This window comes from Scleropages formosus, chromosome 13 (assembly GCF_900964775.1).
Source record: "Scleropages formosus chromosome 13, fSclFor1.1, whole genome shotgun sequence".
Classification (NCBI taxonomy): domain Eukaryota; kingdom Metazoa; phylum Chordata; class Actinopteri; order Osteoglossiformes; family Osteoglossidae; genus Scleropages; species Scleropages formosus.
In genome coordinates this window covers 16,536,411-16,549,137 of record NC_041818.1, presented here as the reverse complement: position 1 = coordinate 16,549,137, position 12,727 = coordinate 16,536,411, and the positions used below count along the sequence as shown (strand labels likewise).

The window sequence follows — 12,727 nt, the reverse complement described above, 5'->3', positions numbered from 1 at the left end:
GAACTACTCCACTGCCTAGCTACGTTACACTATGTTACCGCAGTGACTCTTACCCTCTCGTGGTTCTCGATGAGGATCTCAATGACAATGTTCTGGAACTTGATGTCCATGATGGCCGCCACAGTCTCCTCCTGGGGGCGCAGCAGGGTCGGGCCAAAGACCACGCCCAGGTTGGCGACGGTCATAAGGTTCTGTTGATGGTGCTTTGCCACGCTGCAGGGGAGTAAGAGCAAGGACTGCTGGTAACCCAAATAAGTACCCCTGTTCCACTGCACTACACCGACAGTCCACAGATGTTCAGTAGGGTGAACCAAACGCTGTTCTGTTCACAACAGGTCACAAGATGCGGTGTGAGGAGCAGGAGAAGTTACGCTGGAAGAGCTGAAGTGTTCCTCTGTGCTTTCTCGTGGGCCAAAATCGCGCCCCTTGCCCAAGATGACAGCACATGGTGGGATCTTGGCGGATAAACACCAGCTTCTCCTGAACATCCCCACCCTGGCCTTTCTTGTGTTCTGCAGCTCCATTCACCGCCCTTGTTCCCGACACCACATGACGTATTCGTCTAGGGCAACTGCACAGGCCCCACGGTTACACCTCTCCACTATGGTAACGCACTTCTGTCAGTCCTCCCAGTGCCCTCCCCAGACTGCGAGTCCTGCCTGGGACACACCCTCCAGCTACACCAATCCCAAGACTGCAGATTCCATCTTCGATGTGGACAGGTCAGCTGACCAAGCAGGCCAAGCCCAGACAGGAACAGCTGCATTACAGCCACCCAGAGAAAGGGACTGCTTATGAAAACCTTACAAATGCACTGCTTTCCTGGATGATTTTTTTTTTTCCCCCATTATTTCCAGGAATTGGTTTCCAGGGAGGTGTTGCTGACACATCACGGTGGTATAATCCCCCAGGAGTCCACCGTGTGGTTTAACCAAGAGTCTTCTCTTCTCCGGGACTTCGTTTTTTTTTTTTGTCTCTGCACGCATTCCGACAGTATGGACTGCAGCCCAAACAGCACTCTTCCACGGCCGTTTAAAGGAACCGTCTCCACATTGCAGACGAGGAGACCGCAGGGGGGTGGGAAGGACGCAGATCAAACCTGTTCCTGTTTCGGCTTTACTTGGCAGTACTGACTCGCTGCTCTGATGTTACTTTTCATGCAAAGTGACTAACAATCTCTGACCCATTTATATAACTGGGTGTTTTACTGGACGTACTAGACGTCAAGGCTACGAGAGCAGCAGCAGCAAAGTGCGGGGCCTTACCCACTACCTTCAGATTATAAATCCGCGTCCTTAACAGTCAACCTGCTCCCCCAGACAAACAGATGAGGTAGGAAGGCAACGGACAGGCACTGGTGTAGGAAAACCCAGCCGACCACTGTAGCCAGGAGCACTTAAGTACCTTACACTTCAAATCCTCTTAGTATGCATCAGCAAGGATTAGCAATGGAGTAAAACTAGAGTAAATGGAGACCTACTTTGCCAAGTGCTTCATGAGTAGATGCAGCATCTGTCTGTTCCTCTCTGGCAGGTGGTGGACAATGCTGTGGACCTCTGCGATACGGGCTTCCTGATTGTCCAGCTCTAGGAAGGAAGTGAGCGGAAGGGGGACATGTGAGCATGGCGCACAGAGCTTCAAGCCCAGTGCGTGTGAAGGACTTCAGAGCACTGCTGGTCTGTTTCCACGGACTGTTGGTGTCCTCTGCCGAGTGTAGGACAGCATCTACAAAAAAAAATCTTTTATAATTCTCATGCTCATTTGCTGATGCAACTACAACAAGTTGAAGAGGCTTGTGGTGTTCACTCTGCCACCTTCCCAACACAAACAGCTTTTTCCCCAGTAAGAGAGTGGCTGTACGAGTACAGAGATATCATCAGGAGGGAGCGTGTGTGACAAAGAGCTGAGCTTCCGCAGGCTCGGGCCCCGACAGGCAGGACAGCCGTTGATGTATTGGGTCCATAAATCAGCATAAGGGGATCAACGAAGTGCACCGGAGAGAGACGCCATCACAGCCAACCGTCCCCACCTCGGATCATAAAGCTCAACGGTCGGCCTGCTTTCAGCACTTGCCTGTAAATGTGGCAACTGCAGTACCTGTTAGAGGAACTCAATACCAAATAATTTCTTTTTTAAAAAAAAATCTACTGGTTTGTAACGGAAAAGCTTTACCTTTAATGCAGCTTTTAATGGGTATTACAAAAAGGGTTTAATTGAAGTAAGAACATTCCTCCCTCAATGATGAATGAGAAATAAAAGTACGGTGTGTCTGTATATTGACCTTGTACTCCTTACCAGTACCCACAAGCCCCGAGTTTACACGTCTCCGCCTTGTGGTAAGGAGCGGCAGCGTACAGACAGACTTGTTCTCCTTTCACCTTGCTGCCCTCAAGTCCATCTCTGATACGCCTGCACATGGTTCAGTGTTCATCTCTCTGAAAGGTGAGATGATCCGAGCCCTTGGGACAATCGCTAGCGAACCGCAGAGCGAGAAACAAAGTCAACCCCAGTCAGGTCCCGGGGGTAAGAGACAAGAGTGCTCCAGGGGAAGGAACGGAACCCGAATGAGACTGGTTAGTGTGAGGAAGGGGTCCACAGGCCAGCAGTCAAGACCCCAGAGTACAGAAGGCTCGGAGATGGCATGAACAAATCAGGCCACTCCTGGTTCTCCATCCTTACCTAAACACTGGGTGAGCTGCAGACCCCCGCCTCCACAGGAGGAGGAAGCAGAGCAGAGAAATGTTTACCTAGAACAAGCGTGAACCTGGCCTGTGGTATGCGACAGGAAAGTCACGCCGCAGATGGAGCGAGAAGAGGGCTGCTTTTCCCGATTTGCAAGCCAGGGCAAGGGAGGGGCAGCCTTTGTTCCACATCAACATCATCATCCCCATCTGCTTTGCTCAACTGTTTCCTCAATTACCTGCAAAAGACAGCCCCTCCCACCTCACCTTACCCTAACACAACCCTACCAGGCTTTTACTGGTGCAGCCAGTCTGGTAGGCAGATCACTGGTGCACAGACTAGTATACAATTAACACAAGACTAGGGGTGAGGAGGCAGCAGAGGACTCACTGGCAGCCTTGATGAAGCTCCTCTGGAACTGGTACGTCATAAGAGGAGCAGGCAGCATTCTGGAAAGAAAGACAGGTCAGAAAACAGCCAAAAATACACACACACACACACACACACACACACACACACACACACACACACACACACTAAAAATGTTTGAAGGATTTAAAATTCCCATGGACGGTCTTCTCCCAGGTCTCCACTCAACTCACTAATCAATGCATTTAAAATCTCTTTTGGCTTCACAGGGCACACTTTCTATGACTATTCCACAAGGGAGACATAGGATTCAGAGTTTAAAAAATTGGTGCAGTAAAGATGTCAAGGCCTAGGAGTGATTCATTTTAGCGCCATTATTCACGTAATTGGGTGATGCAAGCAATGCTCCACAACACCTGGACTGGTAAAGGTATGTAAACGTTCACTATGAAAATACCTCCATTTCCATTTTGATAGGAGTTCCCCAATTTTGGAGCCACAGCACTTCCCCAACTGCCCAGTAATACCTGACATAGTATTTCAGTGCACTGGTGATGGTCTTTATCTCCCACTCTGAAGAGCTGTCCAGTTCCACATCTGCACTGGTTTTTGGGTCTGTTGGGTGAGAAAGACATTTTTTGTCATCTCCTCAGGGCACCTGTAGATAAGCACGACGAGCGGACAAATGGAATGTGCTTGGAGGGGAGAGGGAAAAGGGCAGAAGACGAGTGTTTCGGTGAAGGTCCCACTGAAAGGAGACAAATCTGAATGGAGGCACATGAAATAAAACTGTATGGAAACAAACGGGACCACCAGATGCTCTTGCATTTTCTCACCAGCTAATACTTCCTACGGGGGTTAATGTCGCACATGGCGCTGGAGCTTTCCATCAGGTGATGGACCAATGTGTGAAAAGTTGCATGCAGAAATGGAGGAGAGAAGCTTCAGCAGGTTATCACTGAGTCTTCTAAAGATGCAGGTTAAAGGTCTTCCAAAGGCACAGAGGCCTCAATAATCAGCTCTGGGGGTCTCGCTCTTTCCCCCACCCATTCCTGGCCCTTCCTACTCCCAGGACACATCATTATGAAGAACACCTAGTAAAGCGATTGACAGAAGAGGCAGAAAGGCCTTTCTGAGGTTTCCATTGTGTTACTGATCTCAGCGGTCAGGTGCAGATCCCTCAGTGGGTGGAGCTATAGCAAGCACCAGAGATGGGCGTCCAGCGACAAGAGACGACCAGCATGTTTCGTCCCTGGAAGGGAAACCATTTTCTCACAAAGATCATGAAATGGACGCACGTCTGCTGAGGGAAGTGAACAAACCCAAAAGAAGTAGTAGTAGAGACTCGAAGGAGAAGTCGGCGCACAGGAGGAGGAAGCAGACTTTCAAGGACAACTGGTACTCTGCACCCCACATTGACAAGCGAGCACAAAGGAGAGCGTCACACGACCCTTTTCTACCACTGCTGACGAGTGCTGTCCTTACCCATGGCCAGACTCAGAAGCTTCTGGACTCTGGAGTGCACTCCTACAATCCTGTACAGGCCCTGTTCATTGATTCCTAGAGAGACATTTTATAAAAAAAAAAAAAAAAAAAAAAATTTGCACATATTTCCTGAACAACCTGCATTGTATTCAAGTGAACATTCATTCTTGTCTTTTACCTCATACACAAATGAACATCCCACACAAATGCAAACATATTCCAACACGTACTTGTGTTCACAAACTTTTCCAGGGACAGTTTTAAGAATAACCAGTGACAAGTACCATCCTTAGAAAACTAGCACAACACTGCTCTTAGTCAGTAGATGACTCAGGTGGTAGGGCTTTTTCAATGTGCACACCCTACTTTTACTACCAGCTGAGAAAGGAAACAATTGAGGAAACTTGGGTGGAATAAGTTGTTACTGCAGCAAAAGGTACAGTTTACAGATAAGAACAGTGTGGCTTCGCTTCCTGCAGAAGGAATGGGACCCGAGCCGGAGAACGACGTAACGTTGGACCCGGAGAGCTGACGCACCTCTGGTCTCCACAGCATGGATGAATTTCTTGATGACGCTGAAGCCGATGCTGTCCAGCTGAGCGGCTGGAAGAGTCGGAGCCAAGGCAACATTGGCCGAAAACGTTCAACGATCCACCAGCTATCGCTGGTCAGAAACACTTATTTAACATTAAAACTGAGTCCCTTTGATCTCTGACCTCTGCTACTGGATTAAAGAAATAAGTTTTTGCAATTTTGTACTCAGACTTCATGAGTAACTGCACATTTATTTTTTATATACAAGCTCACATAAAAGCTAAAATTAAGCTGGTCTTCCATGCATACAGTCAGAAAAAGTGTACTCACAGCCTTCACTCTGGTTGTCCTTGTTTAAATTGTACACCTATAAATAAAGCAGAAAGAGCTCAGATGACCACAGAATTTACATTAATTCATTTAGCTGATGCTTTTCTCAAAAGCAACTTACCATGCTAAGGTATTTACAATTATTTACCCACTTATACAGCTGGGTAATTTTTACTGGAGCAATTTAGTGTAGGTACCTTGCTCAAGGGTACTACAGCTGGAGGTAGGGACTGAACCTGCAACCTTTGGGCCCAAAAGCAGCAGCTCTAACCACTACACTACGAGCTGTCCTTACACAAAGGTGCATTGCTACATAAAGAGTTGCAGGACATAAGGGACACAAAAGCATGACTTCTACTGTGTGGATGTGAGGAGTGCATGGTATAAATTGCCACAAGGAGGGTGTAGGGTGAGGAGCTTGTGGACCAGCCCTGGTATGGGTCGAGTGCTAACGGAGCACAACGCGCATGTGGTATAGTATCGATACTCCCACCCCCGGAAGCCTACCGGCTCTCTGCCATCCATGGCCTCCATCCAGAGTCTACGGTCCTCCTCCGACAGCGCCTGCATTGTGATCACTCCAGCCCTGCCACATACAGAGAGCAACACTGTTGTACAGCACAGTAACCCCCCACCTCCACTGGACTGCAGGTATCACTAAGCAGTTCCATTGAGGCTCCTAAGCACGAAGCACGTCCACATGGTAACTCCCTACACTATACAGTAATGACATACTGAAAATGAACGGCACAGGATGCCTACATCACAAATAAAGCAAAACAAGGACAGGAGCTGAGGCCCCAACAGTATCGACACCCATAGCTGCCAGATACATTCACAGCAAACATCAGAGCCACTCTTAATACACAGAAGTTCACATTATGCTCTCAACTGCCAATACGGAGTTCAGAAACCTCCAACGCTGTCATTATGAGCACATCAGGACCCCACAACCCTGTTGTGAATAACTCAGTCCTGGCACTTAATGCGCCACCAACACATTGTGACAGCAATAACACACACCGAGCATAAAGAGCTCGGGGTGACACGTTTGGCTTTGGAGACGTAAGTAGTTAAAGATAATCAGAGTGTGTAACCACGTGGAGCAGCGGGTGGCGTAGCGGTTAAAACCCATCATCTTTCAAATCCCTGCTCAGCGTTAAGTGCTTTCGGAGGAAAAGACCAACGAAACGAATAATCAACTGATTACATACACTTGCCTTGCTGTATCGCTCCATCTACTCACGACCGCGCAGATTCAGGCTTTCCCTTTCCAAGGGACTCTGAACGAGCACAGCATTCTAAAGCGAGGCTTCGTAACCGGGGCTCCAAGATCCCCGTGGAGCGTGTCGCTGGGCTTCAGTGGGCCCGTAAAGCGCAGGCTTGCTTTGAAAGTAACACCAACTAAATATTTAAAATTATTACGCTATTACCTTCTGTGACATAATTGTATGTGAAGGCGATCTATTTTCAGAGCAATAAATTCAGTGCAACGTTTTCTTCAGATTTATTTATAACATTTTTCTTGGAGGGAGTGCTTTACATTCATCAGATTCTTAAAGGGGTCTGTGGCCTAGAAAAGGTTAAGAACGTCTGACCTAAGGGAATAAAAGGTATGTTCGACTGTCTACATGCAGCACAAAGCTGAGGTCTCAGGCTGAGTAAAATGTAGAGGAAGCCATCTGCTGTCACCATCATTTACCCTGCCCCTCTCTCCACATTCCATTACCCTGTCAACACCCTCCACAATGCTCCCGTTTCCAACGTGCAGCCAGGCTGCCGCCTCACTGTGATTGAGTGTGTTCCTTACCTATACCAGACACGTGGCCCGTGCAAGTGCCGCGCGAGACACGGTATTGGGTGCCGCCGACAAACAGCAGTCCCTTACATTTACTTCTGCAGAGTACCGCAGAGGGCTCATAGCCCTCCTTTCTCACTGAGGTGGGGGGGGAATAGTAAATCTCCATGGAAACAGGATGTCAAGCAGAAGCTCAAGCACTCACGCACACACACACACCTGCTCCACCTGCAATCCTGGGTCTGGCAGGAGGTGAACGCAAACAGGAAAAATAACTGAACAATGCAAGTAATATAAAAAAAGAGGAGCGGATGCTATGAGCTGCCAAAAAGGTGCTAGGGGCACTTAGGGTCCTCTGGTGGCAGGAGTGTGTACACTCAGTCAGACCAGCGTGACACACTGACTCCACCTCGGTGACAATGTTTTCGTTCCGCAGAGAACGTCAGGTGAAACAGAAAGGGAGTCGCAACATCAAAATTACATATTGTCCACCTGTCATTAGGATAATGTTGCAGAGAAAAGCAAATCTTATGGGAGACGAGGCTTGAGTGTCCGCTGTGACCCAACTTCCTACCGGCTGCCAGTCTGAAACCGTCACGAGAGCACCACCCTGTGGCCTTTCAGTTATCGTGCTAGCTCACCGGTCCACGGCTTCCACATCGAAACAGAACCTCTTCTCGATGGACTCCGTCTTTCTCCGGGTGCAAGACTTCAGTGTGAAGGACTCCTCTTCCCCCTGAACATGAACAGACCACCATACAGTTTTTTTTTTTTTTTTAACCCGAAAGGTACTCTTTGGCCCAGGAGATTAAATTAAATTCCTTTATAACAGCGGCACATGAATATAAGGGGTGGCATGGCACAGTAGTACAGCATGCAAAGCTGGGTTCAGTCATGGGTTCGAATGCAGCCGAGTCTGTGTGGAGTTTCAGTGTTCTCCCTATGTTTGCATGGGGTTCTTCTGGGTGCTCTTGGTTCCTCCCAGAGTCCAATGACATGCAAATTGCCGACTCTGAATTGCCCCCGTGCATGTACTTCGTTCATTTGTTCGTTCGTGACGGAGAGAAGAAGTAAGAGATTGCACCGCAGTTGACTGGTATGCCATCCAACATGTACCCTAGACCTCTAGGAGTCTAGAACATATTTCAGATGGGACACAGAGGGAACGATCAAGTGTGTAGCTCTGAGGGTGTGCCACTCACCACTTTCCCACCAGACTTCTGGTCAAACAGCACCATGGTGAAGCGCTTGGGCTCACGGTCATAGCTGCAGTAGTACTTGGCCCAGGAGGACACAAAGGACCCTAAGGGGCAGATAGTGAGCACACTGACATGGTGTGGGCGGACAGTAGACGGGGCTACATCATTAAGCTTTCGGCTAATAAGACCATTTTAAGCAACACGCTTCACCCTTCTCACACCCCACAAACAGCACCCTTAACATAAACACGGTAAAAAGAAGTCTACACTCTCCAACAGGGTTGACAAGAACAGCAATCCAACTGCCTAACCCCAAAGTGCCATCAGGGTTCTTCAAGAAACCCACCGAGAGCGCTGGTTTGGGGATTCAAAGGAGCAGAACACTGTGTTTTTTGGCACTCAGAGTGCAGTCAGACACATGTGCTCTGTCATATTACGTGGAGGACAATATTTACGCCACCGAGGGTCACCATAACATCTCTGCCCTGGCTTGTGCTCCTTAAAGCTCAGAGGCCATCAAAGTGACAGTTCTTCATAGCACAGCGAGCTCACATTTCTCTCCCCACACACGAAAGTTTAGCACCGAGCACAGATGCTTTCCTTGAAGAACTTTGACTGTTACTTACGCTTCTCCAGAACAAATAGGTAGCCCTGCATGGTGTGGGGAGAGACGTTCTTATGCTCATGGGGGCTTTCCTTCATCTTCTTCATCAGACACTCAACCTCGGACCGCGTGCTCTCGAACCGGTTCCTCGTCTGAATGATCGGGTGACAGGAGACCAGGATTAGTGAAATTTACAACTTCCTGTAAGGGTTTATTTTAAAGAGGGTCATCACAGAGCTAGAGGGAGAATCACACTGGGTATTACCAGTAAAAAAACACTTGTACGCTCCATATCTGAACACTGCAATACGCCAGAGGCTGGAAGGCCATACAGTGGCCCCTCTCTTGAACTCACATTCTGGATACTGATGGTGAGTTCTGTCTTGAAGTCATTGAAGTCCTTCGCTAGTTCGTACCCGTGGTGGTAGTAGGTGAAGAGGCCTTGCAGGAAAGCCAACAGCTGCAGTGAGAGGTGGACGGAGCGGAATAGAGGAACCAGTCAGCCACGGACACGCGGGAGCCATGATGAAGTGCGTGCTGATACGGGAGGAGCGACAGCCCTACCGGCTCCACAAACTCAAACATCTTGCGCTCCTGCACCTCCTGCACCTTGAAGACGTACTCCAAAGAGACCTCGTAGAAGTGCTGCCGCACCTGGTCCACCTGGCTGTCGGCCTGCGAAGGAAGGCACAGCGAACAACGTGGCCAACGGAAAGAACCCAATGGGTTCAAATATTTTATGCTCCAAGAACCTGTACATAGGTGTTGAGCGCTGGGACACATTTGAGTTGCATACAGGAAGAATAAGAACACAGAGGGGAAGAAGAGCAGAGAGAGGTACCAGTATGCTGACCTCATGGAGCTGGGACTCCTTCTTCTTGGCAGACAGGCTCAAGTGTTTCTCCAGAACGCCGCAGTACTTCTCAGTCTCTTTGTCGTACTTCTTTCTGGCTTCCTGTGACAGTGCAGACGAGCGGTCAGAGAAACAAACTGGGGAGGATCTGAATTTACACTCGCAGTAAAACCAGGAGTGTCTGACGAACAGCAGCTCTGAGGTGTGGGACTGAACACACTGGCTTCCTCCTGGGTATCCTTCCTGTGCACCAGCAGAGAGGCCTGATGGGTGTTTCCCAGGCACGACACACCATACCCTCGGCCAAATCCTTTATAAGTAGCGTAGTGAAAACACTTCTCCCTGATGTCACCTGCTCTGCATTACAGAGCCAAAACTATAGGAAACTGCTGGCTTTCTTTGGAAAGCATTACAGACGTGTGCGACAATGTGCTTATACCGCCGAAGAATGAGCTTATCTCAGATTCACAGGTTTACCGTGTCTGCCATTAGGTGGCAGTGTTGTTTTACCGCCTGACGACAGGCACCCAAGTGTCACCTCAACACCGTCTCCAAATGCTGGTCCAGCAGGAAGTTACCTTGGCTGCACCGATTTGCTCTTTCCTGAATCGCTCCAGTGGTGTGATCAGGACGTCGCTGGCATTTTCGATCTGAGGAGCGAGAAGAGCAAAGGTGGACACAGAAGAACAAGAAATGACATCACATATAGGTTCGGGGCAAGACCAGCTGCTCAGTTTTGAAGCAGGATTAAATCCCAAAGCCATAAGGTTTGGATGGTGCTGAAACTCACCATCCTTGCCCGCTCATCCTCCAGGTTCTTCAGGACACTTGCGAATTCCTGCAGTGACTTTGCTGCCGGACAGAAACACACAACGGCCGCTCACTGCAGGGCTGTGGCGTACAGAAAGCTCAGAGGTGCAAATTTGCGAAGACTTTTAAAAGCCTTTGACTCGAGTCCCAGCGAAAAGGTCTCAGATCTGATTCTGCTGTACAGCAAAGAGACTTGATTCACTCTTTCCGTTGGCCAATTCGAAAGCGCAAATTAAGGAAATAATACAGAGATTAGACATGCACAGAAAAAATAAACTCGGGCCATCCTGCGCAGGAATCCACAGACGTCGGTGCGGCCCGAGGCTCGGATCAGTCAGCTCACCGATGCAGATCTCGTCGTCCGTCTCGGCGTCACCGATGCACTGGAACTTAAACTCGTTGAGGGACTCGGCGAACTTGCGCTTGGCTGAAGACAGACCTGCAGGGAACAGGAGCATAAGGGGTCGTAATCGGTACCAGTAGCCCTGTGTGCAAAAGACACACCTTCCAGGTCTCACCTTGGGCAAACGTACAAAAGATCACAGCCTGTAGTACTACGCGACGTTCACATCTTGACATCTCTCGCTCGTTTATCATATCACACAATTACTACATTTATAGCGAGAAATACCACTGAATGCCATAAGATCCTGATGTACAAGTCAACATATGACTGTAATATAGTCACATATTTAGCAGATGTGCTCCGATCAAACCAGAATGGTTACTGTGACATAAGTGCAGCGTTAACTAGTAAGTGCTCCTCGGTTTTATGCAGTTTGCATGCAAGTGTAGCCCTTTTCCATAAGGAAAGACCCAAGTGTAATATTTAAAAAAAATGTAAACGTCAAATATTAATAATCTTATCTGTATATTGATAACATGGAGAAAGAAACTGGCCAGAAAGGAAGCAGTGAACTTAAAAGCAATAGGTTGTGTTATTATTATTTATTTTATTTTTTATTTTTAAATAAGAGCCGATGCACAGCACTCACTGCAGGCTATAACCCTGGGGTGGTTCTGATACAGACGGGCGAATGTACAGTACCCTAAAATACTGCAGAAGGCTCAGAAGCATGTTTGGTTCTTTAAGGACATCATTCGAAAAGCAGTTAAATGCGAACACCATGTTGTTGGTAACAATTGCACGGGGTTCTCTACCGAACCGACAGGTCCCCCTACGGTATTACTTCAACAAGCATGTCAGCATTTTGCTCAGATCCAGGGTCCCCGGCGGCACGGACCAAAACCAAACTGCCAGTCTGATGAAAAAAGAGAACTGATGAAAAACAAGGTCAAGGCCACCGTGGAGCCACCGAAGGGAACGAGTGGAAAAGCGATCCGAGACGGACTCGTCTTTGACCCCTCGGCACAGCGTGACCGGAACGTTACTTTCCTTATAGACCGTAACATTAACTGCGATGACTGCCGAGCCAGAAGACAGCCTGCTGCCCTGAAGCACAAAGAGAGAATGTGCTGCTAACTTCCCCAGTGTGCCCCTAAAAGAGCAATTATGGTCCATCACTCCCGCTGTTCTCCTGGACAGAACCTACAACCTTTATGGTCACTCTTGTCATTATATTATAGGCATATTGCGATGGAGAAAACAAGCGCACTGGAGCACATCACACGTTCTCCAACTAAACACCCATAACCCCAGCTCGGAAATGAGGGTAGCGAGCAGCATCCCTAGACCTCTACAATGACAGAAACCTCACAAGTGGTTCTAACGGTCAATACGTCCACCATTAGCGCTTTATATCCTATGCACTTGCATCCCTCATTAGAACCCTGGCACACATTGTGGTGGCCTCCAGGACCATTTTCTGCACAACTAACAACTTTAAAGTGAGAAACCACCTCGATCAAGTGCACTACAGCAGGAAATGGGTCTTGAACCAGCAACCTCCTGGTTATAAGTCCCACCTCTTAAATACTATGTTACTTACTGTCCCAACACACAGCAGAGTGCCAACATACCACAGAGCTCACATCCACACTTGGCACCATCAACCATATATATATTCATACCACCATTCATTCAAGACAAAAATCAAATTTGT

The 12,727-nt window shown here is 48.4% G+C and overlaps 1 protein-coding gene across 2 annotated transcripts in view; it reads right to left on the bottom strand.

The window, feature by feature from the left end:
* Window positions 1–12,727, bottom strand: part of LOC108936775 (rho GTPase-activating protein 26-like) — a 53,478-nt gene that overhangs the window by 16,104 nt on the left and 24,647 nt on the right. For both annotated transcript variants that reach the window (XM_029257249.1, XM_029257250.1), the window contains exons 2-18: window positions 11,008–11,103; window positions 10,645–10,706; window positions 10,433–10,504; window positions 9,855–9,956; window positions 9,566–9,676; window positions 9,357–9,461; window positions 9,024–9,153; window positions 8,401–8,501; window positions 7,840–7,934; window positions 5,908–5,986; window positions 5,401–5,437; window positions 5,074–5,139; window positions 4,537–4,611; window positions 3,579–3,666; window positions 3,073–3,131; window positions 1,481–1,586; window positions 54–213 (exon numbers count right to left, since the gene is read on the bottom strand). In XM_029257249.1, coding sequence (XP_029113082.1) covers window positions 54–213; window positions 1,481–1,586; window positions 3,073–3,131; window positions 3,579–3,666; window positions 4,537–4,611; window positions 5,074–5,139; window positions 5,401–5,437; window positions 5,908–5,986; window positions 7,840–7,934; window positions 8,401–8,501; window positions 9,024–9,153; window positions 9,357–9,461; window positions 9,566–9,676; window positions 9,855–9,956; window positions 10,433–10,504; window positions 10,645–10,706; window positions 11,008–11,103 — 1,544 coding nt within the window. The remainder of the gene's footprint in view (window positions 1–53; window positions 214–1,480; window positions 1,587–3,072; window positions 3,132–3,578; window positions 3,667–4,536; window positions 4,612–5,073; window positions 5,140–5,400; window positions 5,438–5,907; window positions 5,987–7,839; window positions 7,935–8,400; window positions 8,502–9,023; window positions 9,154–9,356; window positions 9,462–9,565; window positions 9,677–9,854; window positions 9,957–10,432; window positions 10,505–10,644; window positions 10,707–11,007; window positions 11,104–12,727) is intronic.